Below are 15,831 nucleotides of genomic sequence, written 5' to 3' on the forward strand. Positions count from 1 at the left end.
ATACGAAAAAAAGTCAAATGCCCTATCACTATTCAAGGCATTATTTCTTATCTTTTAAAAAATACTTACCTTCTGTCTTATTATAAATTTTGATACAGAAAAACAATAAGAGCTAGGCAAATGAGGTTAAGTGACTTACCCAAGGTCACACAGCTAAGAAGTAACTGAAGCCAGATCTGAACCCAGGTCCTCTTTACTCCTTTTCTCTATCCACTGTACTATCTAGCTTCCTCCAGCATTATTCTTATTAACAGCAATAGTATTTTAAGAGTGTGATTCTAGGGGAATTTGAGGAAATGGTTTGGATTCATTTCTGTCTGGAAGCAGAGGGATGGACTCATAGAATATCCATAGGATGTTGGAAGGGCCTTTGGGGAGCTCCCTAATTTTTAGACAGAGAAATAGGCCAAGAGAAGGGAGGTGACTTGCCCAAGATCACAAGGTAAATTTGTGGTAGATTTAGGGCTACAGCCCATACCATTTAATTAATATTGCAAAGTTCTTGACATTCCACCAAGCTGGCTGTATTTCATTCAAGTCTCTGCTCTTGGGAGTAAAGCCAGGACATATGTGTAAATTCAGTCTATATAACAGTTAAAGCAACAGAGACTTTCCTGGAAATTGTAGCATAAGTTCAGTCAAACAGGGGAATGGTAGGATCCTAAGAATTAGGGCTAGAGAATTCATTGAGTCCAACCTGTTAATTTTGCAGACTGGGGTCCCTTCCCTTGCCTTCAAAACTGAAGATTTTTAAAATAATCCAGAACAATCAATTATCTATTCTCTTCCAGAAAATACTTAGGATCAGAAATCTCAAACTCTTTCTACCCAATCCCCCATCAAGATTTTCCTCCTTTCTTTTTTTTTTTAACCCTTACCTTCCATCTAAGAGTCAATACTGTTGATTGGTTCCAAAGCAGAAGAACAATAAGGGCTGGGTAATGGAATTTAAGTAATTTGCCCAGAGTCACAGGGCTAGGAAGTGCCTGATTCCATATTTGAACCCAGGACCTCCTGCCTCTAGGTCTAGTTCTCAATCCACTGAGCCATGTAGGTAGGTGTCCCCTTCCTCCTCTTCCTAACCCAAATCCACTTAATGGACAAAGCATCAGATTATCATCACCTTTAAAAACTTGAAAACAGCGAAGTCAATTCTATCTTGCAAATAAACATTGAAATTTTACCAGCCCTTAAAAATCTTTTACCATTCTAACTTCCCCAGGTATTGTGAATAAAATTCATATTTCCAAAAACTCAGACAGCGTGGAATAGAAAGAATAAGTACTTCTCTGTCAAACGACACAGGCTTGAATCCTGACTCTGCTATTTATTGTGTGTGTGACCTTGAACAAATAACTTAACCCCTTTTGGCTTCATTTTCCTCATTTATCAAATGGCAAGGTTGGACTAGATGATGGGCAGGATCCCTTCCAGCTCTAAATCTTTGATCCTGCCACTTGCCTGAAATGATGAACAGGACTCTTTGGAAGGCAGCTGTTAAATCATGAGGGGCAGAATGGGGAGAGTCTTGTAAAAATTTAATTAACCAGCATGGTTTTTTTTTTTTCAGCAAATTGCAACTACCATACAAGATTCTGTTTTTGATACCTGCAGCTGATGAGTGACCAGAACCACGGTCTTCCCCTTGAGTGCTTTCTTAAGGCATTCTTCAAATATTTTCTTCCCAACATGGGCATCCACTGCTGAGAGCGGGTCATCCAGCAGGTAGATCTCACGGTTGGCATACACAGCTCTGGCCAAACTGATCCTCTGCTTTTGACCCCCAGAGAGGTTGAGGCCCCGCTCCCCAATCTGTAAATAGGGAATAAAGAAGGGAAGAGCTGAGCAACGTGATCCACAGGACGTGGCATGTGGAGGCAAGTGATGAGCACAATCCAAAAAAGGGATGTCCCTAATCACATCCCTCCTCAGCTCTGTCCTCAGCAGGCAAGATACGACTGGCTCTTTGCTGTGTCCTTGCTTAGAATGGGTCCATATGGACAATGCCAGAGAATCCCAAGCAGGAGACAGGTCAGACAGCTGGTGTGATGCAGTAGGTGGCTCACATGGCTGATCATGTTAAGGTCTGCAAAGCGTTTCACAGATATTATTTCATTTGGTCCTCACAACAACCATATGAGGTGGGAACTATCATCATCCCTATTTTATAGATGAAGTGACTCGCCCAGCATCATAGAGACAACCTCTAAGGGAGGATTCAAGTCCATGTCATCCTAACTCTAAGTCTAGCTTTTTGCTACTACCAGATAGTCAAAGGTTTGAGTTCAAATCCCAACCTTCCAGTTGTTTGCTGTATGAATTTGTTCATGCCACTCATGCCTCAGTCTCATCATTTGTAAAACAGGTACAACTACCTGCCTACCTCCCAGGAGACTTGTGAGGATCAGACATGACAGGGGATGTTAGAGTGTTTTGAAACGTCAAAAGCTCCACAGAGCAGGAATAGTGGATTGAGCACTGGACCTGCATCCAGGAATACCTGCATTCTCCTACTGCCTGTATGATCATTTGCAAAGCTCTTAACTCACTGAGCCTTCGTTTCATCATCTGCAAAATGGAAATAATAATACCTTTATAACCTAATTATGAGGTTCAAACTAGATAATATAACTAAAGTATTTTACAACCTTAAAACATTAGGTAGACATCAGTATTTGTTATTGTAATTGATAGCTGGGGGGGGGGGGGGGTCAAAGGATTTGTCTCAGAAGACTGTCATTTAGACCTGTGCTTAATATGGTAGCTCTTTTGGTCATGGAGTCTTCTTTTGGCTTGTTTGGAAATTGTTTATTTTTCTTTTAAAACCCTTACCTTCCATCTTAGAATCAACACTGTGTATTAGTTCTAAGGCAGAAGAGTGGTAAGGGCTAGGCAATGGGAGTTCAGTGACTTGCCCAGGGTCACACAGCTAGGAAGTGTCTGAGGTCACATTTGAACCCAGGACCTGCCATCTCTAAACCTGGCTGCCTCCCAGCTGCCCCCTAGGGAATTTTTTAAAATAGCCTTATTTTTTTATTGCTTTTACATCATGTTCATTTCCAAATACATCATTCCCCTTCTCTTTCCCAATAAGTCATCCTCTCTAACAAAGTTTTTTAAAAGAAGAAAAAAAAATAATTCAACAAACCAACTAACACATCAGCCTTATCTAATAGTATATGCAATATTCCACATCCATAGTCTCCCATCTCTGCAAAGAAAAGAGAGGAATGTATTTTCTCATCTTTTTTCCAGGGTCAAACTTCATCAGAATAATTGTGCTACATTGAGATGAGGGTGCTGGATTTTTGGTTTTTGTTTTTTAATTTTTTTTATTTTTTAATGAGGAGGGAGAGTGACCTTGTTTGATTCCAAAGTGAAAGTTGAAAAGGGCTTGGGGGATTGATTCATTCATCATTAGAACCTAGGATAATTTGGGCTCTGATTTCTCTTCTAGGGAACCTCTCCACAAGAGGGGGTATCAGAAAGGGCTTGAGAATCATGAAAAAAGAGGGGCAGAGGCTTTAGTTTGAGGGGAGAGGGCTCTAGGAACTTGGGAAGTGTTCTGCCTGACTTAAAGAAAGATATCTACACACCCATCAATCTGAAGACAGTTGGGACTCCTGCCTGGCAGACTAGGGGACAATGAAAAAAATACTTAGAAGAGAATCTAGAATCTGAATGTATCAATAACAACCCAAATGGGAGTTGATATCTACCCAGACTCTCTCATCCCACTCACTTCAGTCATATCTCCATAGGGCAAAATTTCCAAGTCTCTCTTTAGGGAACAGGAATGGATCACCTGGTGATATCTGAGGAAAACCAAAAATAGAAAGTGAGCGATTTACAATTCTATCCATCCATGATTCTAATTCATATGATCTTGTACAAGTATCTTTCTACATTTAGTTTTTTTATCTGTAAACTGAGAAGACTGGGTCTATAGTATTTCTTTGGTTCCTTTAGTCTTTAAAATATTCTCAAATTCTACAAAATGTGGCCATCTCATTATGTATCAGAGGTGAGACTTGAACACAGGTCTTCCTGGTCTCTATATACTGTCTCAAAGTCTCACACACACACAGATATATGTACATAATTTTTGTTGTTGGGATTTGCCATTTGCTTCTCCAAAACATTTTACAGATGTGCAAGTTGAGGCAAACAAGGTTTGTGACTTGCCCAGGGTCCTATTGCTAGTGTCTAATGTCAGATTTGCACTCAGGAAAATGAGTCTTCCTGACTCCAGGCCTGTCATTATCACCGTACACATATGTACAATTATGTATGTAATCAGGTATATGCTGGGAAATGTTTAACAACTAGCTCTTAAAGCATACGACATAATTTTAAGTTTTATCTTATTCACATTTTCCAAACTTTCTTAAATTGAAAAATTAAGAAAACAATTAAAAAATCAATCCCTGGGGGCAGCTGGGTAGCTCAGTGGATTGAGAGCCAGGCCTAGAGATGGGAGGTCCTAGGTTCAACTCTGGCCTCAGACACTTCCCAGCTGTGTGACCCTGGGCAAGTCACTTGACCCCCATTGCCTAGCCCTTACCACTCTTCTGCCTTGGAGCCAATACACAGTATTGACTCCAAGACGGAAGGCAAGGGTTTTAAAGGAAAAAAAAAAATCAATCCCTGACATCTATTTACTGATTTCTGAGGTATAAATGCTCACGCTGAAAATGTAACAATCAGCTCTCCCAAATTTTATTTTTTTAACTGACTACAGCACACCTATGGATAGAAGGACAGATGAATAAATGGATTAGGAATATGAGGGGAAGCTAGACCTACAGTATCATTGGTGAAGATAATTCCTGGTATGGGGATTCCTTCCACTGATAGAGAATTGTAAGTCATTGATACTATATAGCTTTACAAAGCTGCATGGAGCCCTAAAAGGTTAAATTAGTTATCCCTGTTGTTACACAGTTATTATATATAGTCACACAGGTATTATATGTCAAAAGCAGGATTTGAACTCAGGTCTTCCTGACTCCAAAGCTCTCTCTCTCTCTGTACACTACAATATTGCTGCCTCCCATACACACACACACACACACACACACACACACACCATATAAAACACTTACATGAGCCATCAATCACCTTGTTGAGAGGGAAGATAATATAGAATGAGAAATATTTCAGAATTAAATTATAACAAACCAAGGTATCATCTAACTTCCCCAAAACTGAGAAGCTCTTCAGGAAAGGCCTCATGCCATACATCTCTGGAATAGTCTCTGTGGGCTTCCTTCTGTGAAGATTGAATATGACTATCTCCTGATTGTAACAATGAAGGTACTTAGCTCTTCCTTGATAGTGAAAATAAAATTATAATCCCTTGTCTATTTTTAGATTTTAATCTCCAAAGTGTTAACTCAGTATTTAAAGTAGATCTACCCATTTTAACTACAAAAAGTGTTAACTAACCACAAAAGGTGTTAACTAACCACAAAAGGTGTTAACTAACCACAAAAGGTGTTAACTAACCACAAAAGGTGTTAACTAACTACAAAAGGTATGAGCACCCATTTCATAGATTGAGTGGGCAGTCCTGGAGAGGAGTGTCTGCTGTGATAGGTAGATGTAAAATTTAGGGGAGAAAAAGATCTTTAAATAGAGAAAACAGAGGCACATGAATGGATAGATCAAGAAGGATCGATAAATCAAGATTCAGTCACTAGGAGTTGGACTGGATCAGTCACTCGGGCTTGGAGTGAAGAAGAGTCACTCAGAGGAGAGACTAGAAGAAGTTGGAGTTGGACTGGAAGACAGACACTCAAACTTGGAGTAAAGACACTTGGCTGTGGAACTGGACCCCTGGAGAGGAGCTCATGCAGGAGAATTCAGACTGCTTTCCTTTTAGATGGTCACCATTGGTGAGTGAAAGGCTGTCTTAATTTCCTTGCCCTTTCTGGAGGTGTGAACCTCCAGGAAAGACCCATCCTCTTGAGACTCCTTTCCCCTGTGTGGAGCTTAGAATTTCTAGCTGACTCTGAGAAAGTCAGAGCTCTCTCTCCCTCTCTCTTTCCCCTTTTCTCTCTTCCCTAAATCTTCCTCTATTATAAAATAAACTACCATAAATTACATTTTATTTTAGTAATTCACTGTGGAATTTAGAAATTAAATACCTGGTGACCACCAATAATATTCAATCCAATCAAAAATTTAACACTTCCCTTATGCTTCTATTCCTATCCTGTATACTCCCATTCTCAACCCCAGAAAGAAAGGGGTGGGCGTTGAGGTGGCACAAGGAAGATCTAGAATATATATCATATATCTCCTCTTTCAAGAACCTTTTTCTTCATTGGGATGAGTTCTCTCTTCTTCAAGTACAGTTTGGTGATCTATGCACAGTTCTTTATTGCCAAGTGAAACTAGTGGTCTAACCCCAGATCGGTCCCAGCCTCAACACCCCAAAATCAGACCTGTAGTCATTCCCACCCCTCAAATCCACAAAATAACATCTAAACTATACCTAGTTTGGTCGTATTTTCCTCCCATGAGTATGTTATGTCTGACAGTTCCACTGAATATCCATGCTTGCTGGGGGACATAGGCCAAACTTCCATTCACTCCCACAGATCCAGATTGCAAATTCATCTGTAGCAGAAGGAATAGTCAACATTAAAACCAAAACACTGGGCAGGAGACATGTATGGCTAGCGGGGAAGGCACCATACTCATCCCACCACTGAATGAGTTGTATGACCTTCAGAAAGCAATTTCCCCTTCTTGGGTCTCAAGCTTTCTGTTCCTAAAATGGAGAAAATAATACTTGCCCTAATGAACATAATGGATAGTTGTAAAGATGTAAAAACAATTATATTCTTGATGTAGTTAGAGCACTAAATAAATTCTACTTTTTCTGTTAAAGATGTTAAAATTTAAAAGATCTTCTACCCCTTTACATCAAGATAATTTTGTATTTTCTGACAGTGGTTAAATAATAATGATTTTAAATTTTTTTAATGGCACTTTGGAAGAGTAGATTGTGGTTTTTTGAGAAAAGTCATAAATTCCTAGGTGAAGGTATGAATAAATGATAACTCATTTTCTTCTAGAACTTTAAGATTTACTAAACCTTCCAAAATCAGAGAATCATATATATGAAACTAAATGGGAACTTAAAGGAAATCCAATTCAGGTCTCTCATTTGGAAAGATGAGGATGGAAAATGATGGTCCAGAGATATTAAATCATGACTCTTCTAAGGTTACACAGTTAATAAGCACCAGAGCTGCAATTTGAACAAATCCATCACTCTTTTGTATCACATTGACTGAAGTTCAGAGTTGATTTGACAGCTTCAAAGGGTCAGAGGCAAGATTAAAATTCATATTTCTTTTCATTGTTCTTGTTATTCATTCATTTCAGTCATGCCAGACTTCAAGATCCCATTTGGGGTTTTCTTGGCAAAGATACTGGAGTGGTTTGCTAGGTCCTTCTCCAGCTCATGAGGAAACTGAAGCCAACAATGTTAAGTGACTTGCCCAGCATCACACAGCTAGTATGTATCTAAGACCAGATTTGAACTCAGGAAGATGAGTCTTCCTAACTTTAGACCTGGAACTCTATCCACTCCACCTTCTAGGTGCCCAATTTCTTATCATACCATATAAAAACAGAAAAGAAGGTAGGTCTTTCACAGTTATTGGGACAGGGGGCAAGGCAAAGATTCTTTTCCACAGCAAAGGCATTTACTGGAATAGAATATTAAGATTGATAACAAGGCATTCTTCCCCCACCACTCTAACCTTAGGGCATACTCTTCCTCAAACATCATGAATAGGGAGAGTGAACAAATACAAAGATCACATGAGGAACATATGAGGCAGACAGCTCGCATAGGGGAAAATTCTTAAACAAGAGATAGAGGCAATGATAAAATAGAAAATTAATCACTGTGATTACATTATTTTGAAAAGCTTTTGCACACAAAATTAATGCATCTAGGATAAGAAGGGAAGAGGTCAACTGTGAAAAAATCAATGCATCAAATATCTATGATAACAGTTTAATATGTAGATATATATAGACAAGTAACAAATATATAAGATGAAGAGCCATTCTCCAATAAATAGATGGTCAAAGGTTATGAATAAACAGCTCTCAAAAGAAAAATTGCATCCTTTTAACAACCATATAAAATTCTCTTTGTCGCTAATAAGAGAAATGCAAATAATAACCTTAAACTTTCACTTTACATCACTACAATTTGCAAAGATAACAAGAGATAGAAATAGTTAATATTAGAGAAAATGTAGAAAGACAGGAATACTAATGTATTGTTGGTAGAGCTATGAATTGGTGCGTTTTAGAAAGCTATCTGAAGTTATGCATACAAAATAAATAAAATGTCTATATTTTTCTTTCAATGATATACACATACACCAAGAAGGTCATTGACAAAAAACAAGACTCCATATACTCTAAAATACTTAGAGCAACATTTCCTAAGGTATCAAAGAACTAGAAACAAAATGGATGCCCATTGGAAATGGCTACCCAAAGTGTGGTAAACGAATATAATGCAATGTTATTAATATTATTATTAATTTTAAAAACCATTACCTTTTGTCTTAGAATAAATACAGAAGAGCAGTAAGGACTAGACTATAGAGGTTAAGTGACTTGCCTAGGGTCACACAGCTAGGAAGGGCCTGAGACCAAATTTGAACCCAGGACCTCTCATCTCTAGGCCTGGCTCTCAATCCACTGAGCCACCAGGCTGCCTCCATAATGTTATTATGCTATAATAAATAATGTGAAACATAAAAACATGAAAAAGCATGTATGAATAGATGCAGAATGAAGTAAACAGAGCCAGGAGGATATCAATATTTACAATGATTTCAACAATATAAATCTTTTTAAAACCACCATAAGATAATTGAAATGGAAGTTTGTGCAATTATAATGACCAATTGTTGGTGTTTAGTCATGTCTGACTCTTTGTAATCCCATTTGGTGTTTTCTTGGCAAAGATATTAGAGTGGCCAATTCCTTTTCAAGTTCATTTTACAGATGAGGAATATGAGGCAAACATTATTAAGTGACTTGTCCAGGATCTGGTAGCTTTTAAATATCTAAGGCGAGATTTGACCTCAGGAAGATGAGTGTTCTTGACTTTAGGCTTGACACTCTATCCTCTGTACCATCTAGCTGCCTTTGACCCTAAAGAAGAAAGAGGAAAGAAAGTCTCCCCCATCACCACTCACTACAGTGGTAGTATGAAACATTGCATTATGATATCAGATTTTTTTTAATGGGTGGATTGGTTTACTGAATTTTTCTTTTCTTTAAAAAAAATTATTTGTTATAAGTAATGACTTTCTAAATAAATGGAAATGGAGGGATACAAGGGTAAATGTAAGTAATATTTTAAAAAGGCATCAATTAAAATCTATTTCTTTAAAACTTCACATTTCCTGATTCAAAATCCAGGACTCTTTCCATTATATTGCCACTACAATATTATGTTGAAAAGGTGTCTGATTTCCTCCTCACACCCTAGCCCTAATTATAGTACTATTATAGGAAGACCTGCCAGTTGGATCATATCTTAATAGGGGAATTGTCCTTTTTTGGAGAGATGTGTTATAATGGACTATGGATTAAGAAAATCAAAAAGGCTTGTTCCTCTTGTGCAGTCCATCTCTTTATATTTCATAGGATTGTAAATTTAGAGCTGAACAAAATTTTAAAGGCCATCTAATCCAACCCCTTTCTTTAAAACATACACTAGAACCATGTTTTACATGGCTGATACATTCCAAGATCCTGCATATAAGTCGAAAATCATACACAATAATGAACACCAGTATTTAATAAGTATTTCTTATACAAACATGCCTAGGCACTTTACAAGTTTTCTTAGGCTTATCAGAGCTACCAACATCACTACTTTTGTTCTTTGGGACCATTATTAATAACTAAATTGTATTAATTAAATGAAGAGAAGCACTGACACATCTTGTTATAAGCAAGAACTTCACTGATGCAGGAGCTAATGTTTGGCAAAATGTAATATCTTCTACTAGGTCTTCTCAGAGGAAGAATGAGTGTAACTGGGTGAACTTTACTCTTCTTAGGGAAATGGTGCAAATTTATCAAATAATTAAAATTTTTCACTTTATATATTTTTCTGTCTTTATTTTTTTTCAATTGCCAGTTGTGTGCAATTGAATTCATACATGTTGAGTTTGGGTAAAACAAGAGCCTACTGTAAATGTTTTATTTTCAAATTATTTTTTTAATCCTTACTTTCTATCTTAGAATTAATACTAAGTATCTGGTTCCAAGGTAGAAGAGTGGTAAGGGCTAGGCAATGGGGGGTTTAAGTGACTTGCCCAGGGTCACACAACCGGGAAGTGTCTGAGAACACATTTGAAACCGCACCTCCCATCTCTAGGTCTGGTTCTTCATCCACAGAGCCACCTACCTGCTGCTTTTGCTTGTATTTTATAGGTAAAGTGACTTGCCTAAGTTTTATTAATGTCTTCTATTTTTACATCACAATCATTCCTAAATCAGCCACTCTCCCTTATTCTCCAACTCAGTGAATCTTTTTATCACATAAAAATCCCTTAAGAAAATTTCAACACTTTGGGCTCACCTAATTAAAAAACAACAGCATTCCACATATAGTTGTCACCCACTTTCTCCAAGAAAAGAAGGAAAATATCTATTTAGCTGCTGTTTCTGCCCTTCATTTTAATAGTTAAAAAAAAGGTAGTATAGATTAATGGATAGACAGCTGACCTCAGTCAAGAAGCCCTGGGCTGATTACTTACTGGCTGTGATCCATTCTGGTTATGTGACCTTGGCCAAATTATTTAATAACAGTGTCGATCTGGTTTGATAAAAGGAGTTTTGTCAACACCAATGAAAACACAGATCTAGACCCCTCAGCCTAGCCCACCCCCTAAAAATGACAGCTCTTTTTCTTAACTAGGACATTTTTTTCTCCTAAGCTCTATTAATTTTCAGTCTAGCTCTTTTGCAAATTTAGGGTGCCCCCCCCTTCTTCCTCCATTAAGATGGTACTCTGTCTCTTCAGTTGCTGTAGTTTAATCTACTGTAGGGTAACTTTATTCCCATTGGCTCTCTTTTCCTCATGCTTGAGCCCTATCCTTCCTGTATCCCTTTCCCTCATTATAGAGTTTTGCTTAACTTAGTAATCCCTTTTTCTTTTTTCTCTTTAATTTAGTTGTTTGATTCTTCTGTATTTCTTTTTATCTCACTTAACTCATAAAGTAAAATCATTTTTTTCCTCCACCCTAGCCTCTGGACATTTTCACTAGCTGTCCCCCATGCCAGGAATGTTCTTCCTCCTCATTTTCCCTGCCCTTCAACTCTTAACTAAAATACCTCCTTCTGCAGGAAGTCCTTCCTGCCCCCTCCTAATTCTAATGCCTCTCCTCTGTTAATCATTTCCTGTTTGTCCTGTTTAAGGTTTGTTTGTTCATATATGTTTGCTTACTAGCAAACTTTCACAATTTGACTGTGAACTCCTTGAGAACAGTGATTGTCTTTACTTTCCTGTCACTTAGCATAGTGTCTAGTACATGTTGTTGTTCAGTTATTCAGTCAAGTCCAGTTCTGCATCGTTTTAAAAAAAAGTTCTTTGAAAATGTGAAATATTTATCAAAGAATGGTCTATAAAATGAACAATAAAAACATGTAGAAATTTAAGTCTATGAGGCTTCAGGGATAATATCTATCTATGGAGTTTTCTTAGTGAAGATACTAGAGTAGTTTTCCATTTCCTTTTCCAGTATATTCTGATATTACAGATGATAAACTAAGGTAAATAGAAGTTAAATGACTTGCCCTGGGGTCATACAGGTATTATGGAACTGAGACCAAATTTAAGTTCTGATCTTCCTGATTCCAGACCTGGTGCTTTATCTACTGTACCACCTCATTGCCCTATTGCCTGATACATAGTAGGCCTTTACTAAATGCTTATTAACTAATCAACTTCCCTTCAATTTGTTTTGAATGTTAATTTTTTATTTCATGTTCTGTACTTTTTTCTAAAAAGCATTTCTGTCCCTCATTCCCTTCATTATCTCTCCTTCCTTTCCCATCTATTCTAGACTTTTATTCATTGGTTCATAATCTTTATACTTATTTACTCTTTCTTTATTCTCTATATTCCTCATGGAATTAAAGCTTCGGTAGTATTTTAAATTGCCTTATAGATTTTACTCCCTCCTCACCCCTTTTCTGTTGTGCCTCACTCTTAGAAATACCATATCCTACAGGTGATAAAGAAGATAGAAGTAGGGCCCCATGGAAAGAATTTTCCTGTGTCCCTGACTGTGCAGTTCATTCCTACCCTTTGGCCTCCTCATGATCTTTGTCCCCATTCTCATAAAATCTCTCTCTGAGTCTATACTCTCCTACTCTTCTGGATATCATTTGCCATCAGGAGCTCTTCTTTCCCTTTTGAGGCAGTATGAACAATTTCTCTAAGCACCAAATCCCTGCAGATTATACCCATTGCAAGGACCCCCTCCCTCTAATGAAACAACATTTCTCCCTTTATTTTCCCCTATTTCAATCTCCCTTTGCCTCTTTTCCTTTTCTACTATAAGCCTTCTTTTGCTGAGAAACTTCAGGAGTTATTTTCCTTTCATGATTAACCTTTGACTTTTTTTAGAGTACATTACATATTCCTCTCTATCTCCTTCCTTTCTTCTTCCCTTTTACGCACCCTCCCTCCCAATATGCAACTTAGTCCCACAAAAAACTAAGCGTGGTGCTGTAAGGTTTAGTCCCTAATGTTTCAGGCCTGCTCCTTCCCCTGTACTTCTATTTGATATCCACTTCCAATTTTTGTGATTAAGAAAGTGAAAGAATTGTAGGTGATGGTGTAATCATCTCTACGTGCAGCTGAGACAAAATAGGCCATAGTACTGAGGAAGCGGGAGATCAGGGTGTTTGAGAAGGAGCATCAGGCTAGGTAGGGGCAGGCTGTTGGCTCAGTGGATAGAGCACTGGACCTGGAGTCAAGAACTAATTCTAATTCTAATTACTAGCTAAGTGATGCTGGGAAAGTTGTTCTATCCTGTTTGTCTCTGTTTGAACTTGAAAATGAAATGGTAAACTACTCCAGTGTCTTTGCCAAGAAAACTCCAAATGGGGCCACAGTGAGTCTGACACAGTTGAAAACAACTGAACAACAACAATAACAGTGTAGATGTTGAAGTCCCCTAGTCTAAAGGCAGGAGTTGGGAAGGATGGTGAACAAGGTAAAGAACTCGTTGAGAAAAGAGGTAGAAGAACCTGGACAATGTACACAGTAGCCATCATAATATGGTTTGAGTGGAAAAGAACCTAGGAAGTCTCTTAAAGAAAAAATTATTAATGAATTTTTTCAACACATCGTATAAACCTCTGGCATACTAGTTGAATTTTTGTTCTTGTAAAATACCCTCCAACACTTAGTAAAAGCAACATGAGAGTCATTGCAATTGATTATATAGTCAACCTTATACTTCAGGAATTTTCCATTTGTGTTATAAATTAGTACATTCTTGATGCAAGTTTTTGATCTTTTATTTATTCCTGTTTAAATTTTCTTCATTTACATAGTTATAAAAATTATGGATACTGTTTTTTTGGTTCTATCTTATTCATTCTGCCTCACTTCATACAAATATCCCCATAATGTTTTATATTCTTCATATATATATCATTCTTCAAGGTACAGTAATACTCCATTAAATTCATGCCTCATGGTTTGGTCAGTAATTCTCCAGTTGGTTGGGGTTTTTTTTAAACTACTTCAAGGGGCAGTAGGTGGCTCAATTAAGAATCAGACCTAGACACAGGAGATCCTGGTTTCAAATCTGGCCTCATACACTTCCTAGCTGTGTGACCCTGGGCAAGTCACTTAACCCCCTTTGGCCTAACCCTTACTGCTCTTCTGCCTTGGAACTAATATACAGTATTGATTCTCAGACATAAAGTAAAAAAAAAAACTATTACAAGTAATGCTACAATAAATATTTACATGCTCATTAAAATGTCAAAGAAGTAGTTTTAAAGGGGGAAAGATGCACTTTTAGAGGAGATTGTAGGGACATAAGCATACAATTCATTGCTGGTGAAACTTTAATTTGCCCAACAATTTGGAATTGTTCAAGAAAAGTTACAACGTGGTACATACCCTTCAGCTCAGTGCTCCTACAATTGAGTTAAAATATTCATAATAGCATTATCATATGAATCTTTCTCAGGATCATGGCTAATCAGTCAGGTCGATAAGCATTTATTAAACAATGCACTCTTTGCCAAGCACCGGGCTAAGTGCTGGGGGTACCAAAAAAAAAAAGTAAAAGACAGTCCCTGCTTCCACAGAGCTCACAGTGTAATGGGAGAGACCACATGTAAATCAAAGACTATCTGTGCTGTGGAGGCAAGATCCTGAGCCAAGGAAGATTCAGGCATGGCAGGGGGCAGAAGGTATTTAGATCCATATGAATAGTAATTGTGTACTGATACATTTCACTTACCTCCCCCAGTATGGCTGATAACAGACAGCTCTTTCCACTTCCTGTGTTTCCACAAATCCCTAAAATCTTCCCCTGCAAGACAAATGAAAGAAAATGAATATTGAATGTGATATTCCTCATTCTCCCAGCACCACTGCAGCTCAAAATCTCATTCATGTGTCCAGAGAAGCATTTTGTTGGCAGAGACACAGTTCAAGAAGAGGGAACAATTGTCCTTCTTGCATCATTTCTACATAATACTCAATAAGTTTTAAAAATCCTTTCAAAGGAGTTTGAAAGGGTGATAATATGGGATCATAAATCTAGCATTGGCAAGAGCCTTAGAAGTTATCTAGTTCAATCCAGTCCATTTATAAATGAGGATACTAAAGCCTGGAAGTGTTCAAATAAAGCTAAAGAGATTCAGATTAGGTCTGAAGAGCCATGGGTATCTTTGTAACCTGGAATTCATTATGGCATACAGCCTGGGTTTCTCATAGTCAGGAATTTCTCCAAGGGGTGACTGGTACAATGAAAAAACACTGTCAGGGATCCTTATGTATGGATTAGTCACCTGGTCCTATTTGAGTTTGACACCTCTGAGCTAATCTATCCCCCTTATTTTATAGACGAAGAAACTAAGTTCTTAGGAGGATCAGTGATTTGCTCAAAGTGTTTTGCTTTTTTTCATGCCTAGGTTAATTAATGCTTCTATGTGCACAAGTAATTCTTCTCCAGCAGGTTGCTCCTTCTATCATTCCTACTTTCTCACTAATTTTCCATCATTCCCTGTCTACTAGTTCCTTCCCTACTTCTTACAAATATCTCTCTCATCCTCAAAAAACCCTCACTTGATCCATCCATCCCTGCTCACTATCAACTTAAATTTCACCTCTTTTTGTGGCTAAAGAAAGTAAGAAAGCTGTCTAGAGGTGCTTCTGCTGCCTTTCCTCTCACTCTCTTAACTCTTTGCAATCTGGTTTCTATCCTCATTTAACCTAAATTTGGTGGGGACTTCTGGGAAGTCCATCTCACTGTTATAAATAAGAAGTCAACATTTTTCTGTCTTATGGCTGTGGAATTGTGCTTAGCACTTCTCAGTGTGGAAACCAACTTCTCATCCTCTTTCTCATGGAGGAGAAACCTAGGGACCAGATTGCTCACTCCCTCAGGCACTATACTGAGTCACAAGCCCACCCTTGCAGAGGTGTCCCTTTTGTTACTTGACTGATGCTGTGTGGTTTTGGAATGGAATGGCTTGTGTGTTCTTAACAGCTGTGGTGACAATCAATCCAGCTTGTCT

The 15,831-nt window shown here is 37.9% G+C and overlaps 1 protein-coding gene across 2 annotated transcripts in view; it reads right to left on the minus strand.

Moving 5' to 3' along the window:
• LOC100016458 (ATP-binding cassette sub-family C member 11) overlaps positions 1-15,831 on the minus strand; it is a 92,344-nt gene that overhangs the window by 35,166 nt on the left and 41,347 nt on the right. For both annotated transcript variants that reach the window (XM_056812262.1, XM_007474827.3), the window contains exons 12-15: positions 14,550-14,621; positions 6,500-6,624; positions 3,743-3,815; positions 1,609-1,812 (exon numbers count right to left, since the gene is read on the minus strand). In XM_056812262.1, the coding sequence (XP_056668240.1) occupies positions 1,609-1,812; positions 3,743-3,815; positions 6,500-6,624; positions 14,550-14,621 (474 nt within the window). The remainder of the gene's footprint in view (positions 1-1,608; positions 1,813-3,742; positions 3,816-6,499; positions 6,625-14,549; positions 14,622-15,831) is intronic.

The sequence above is a fragment of the Monodelphis domestica genome, chromosome 1, assembly GCF_027887165.1.
Source record: "Monodelphis domestica isolate mMonDom1 chromosome 1, mMonDom1.pri, whole genome shotgun sequence".
NCBI classification, from domain to species: domain Eukaryota; kingdom Metazoa; phylum Chordata; class Mammalia; order Didelphimorphia; family Didelphidae; genus Monodelphis; species Monodelphis domestica.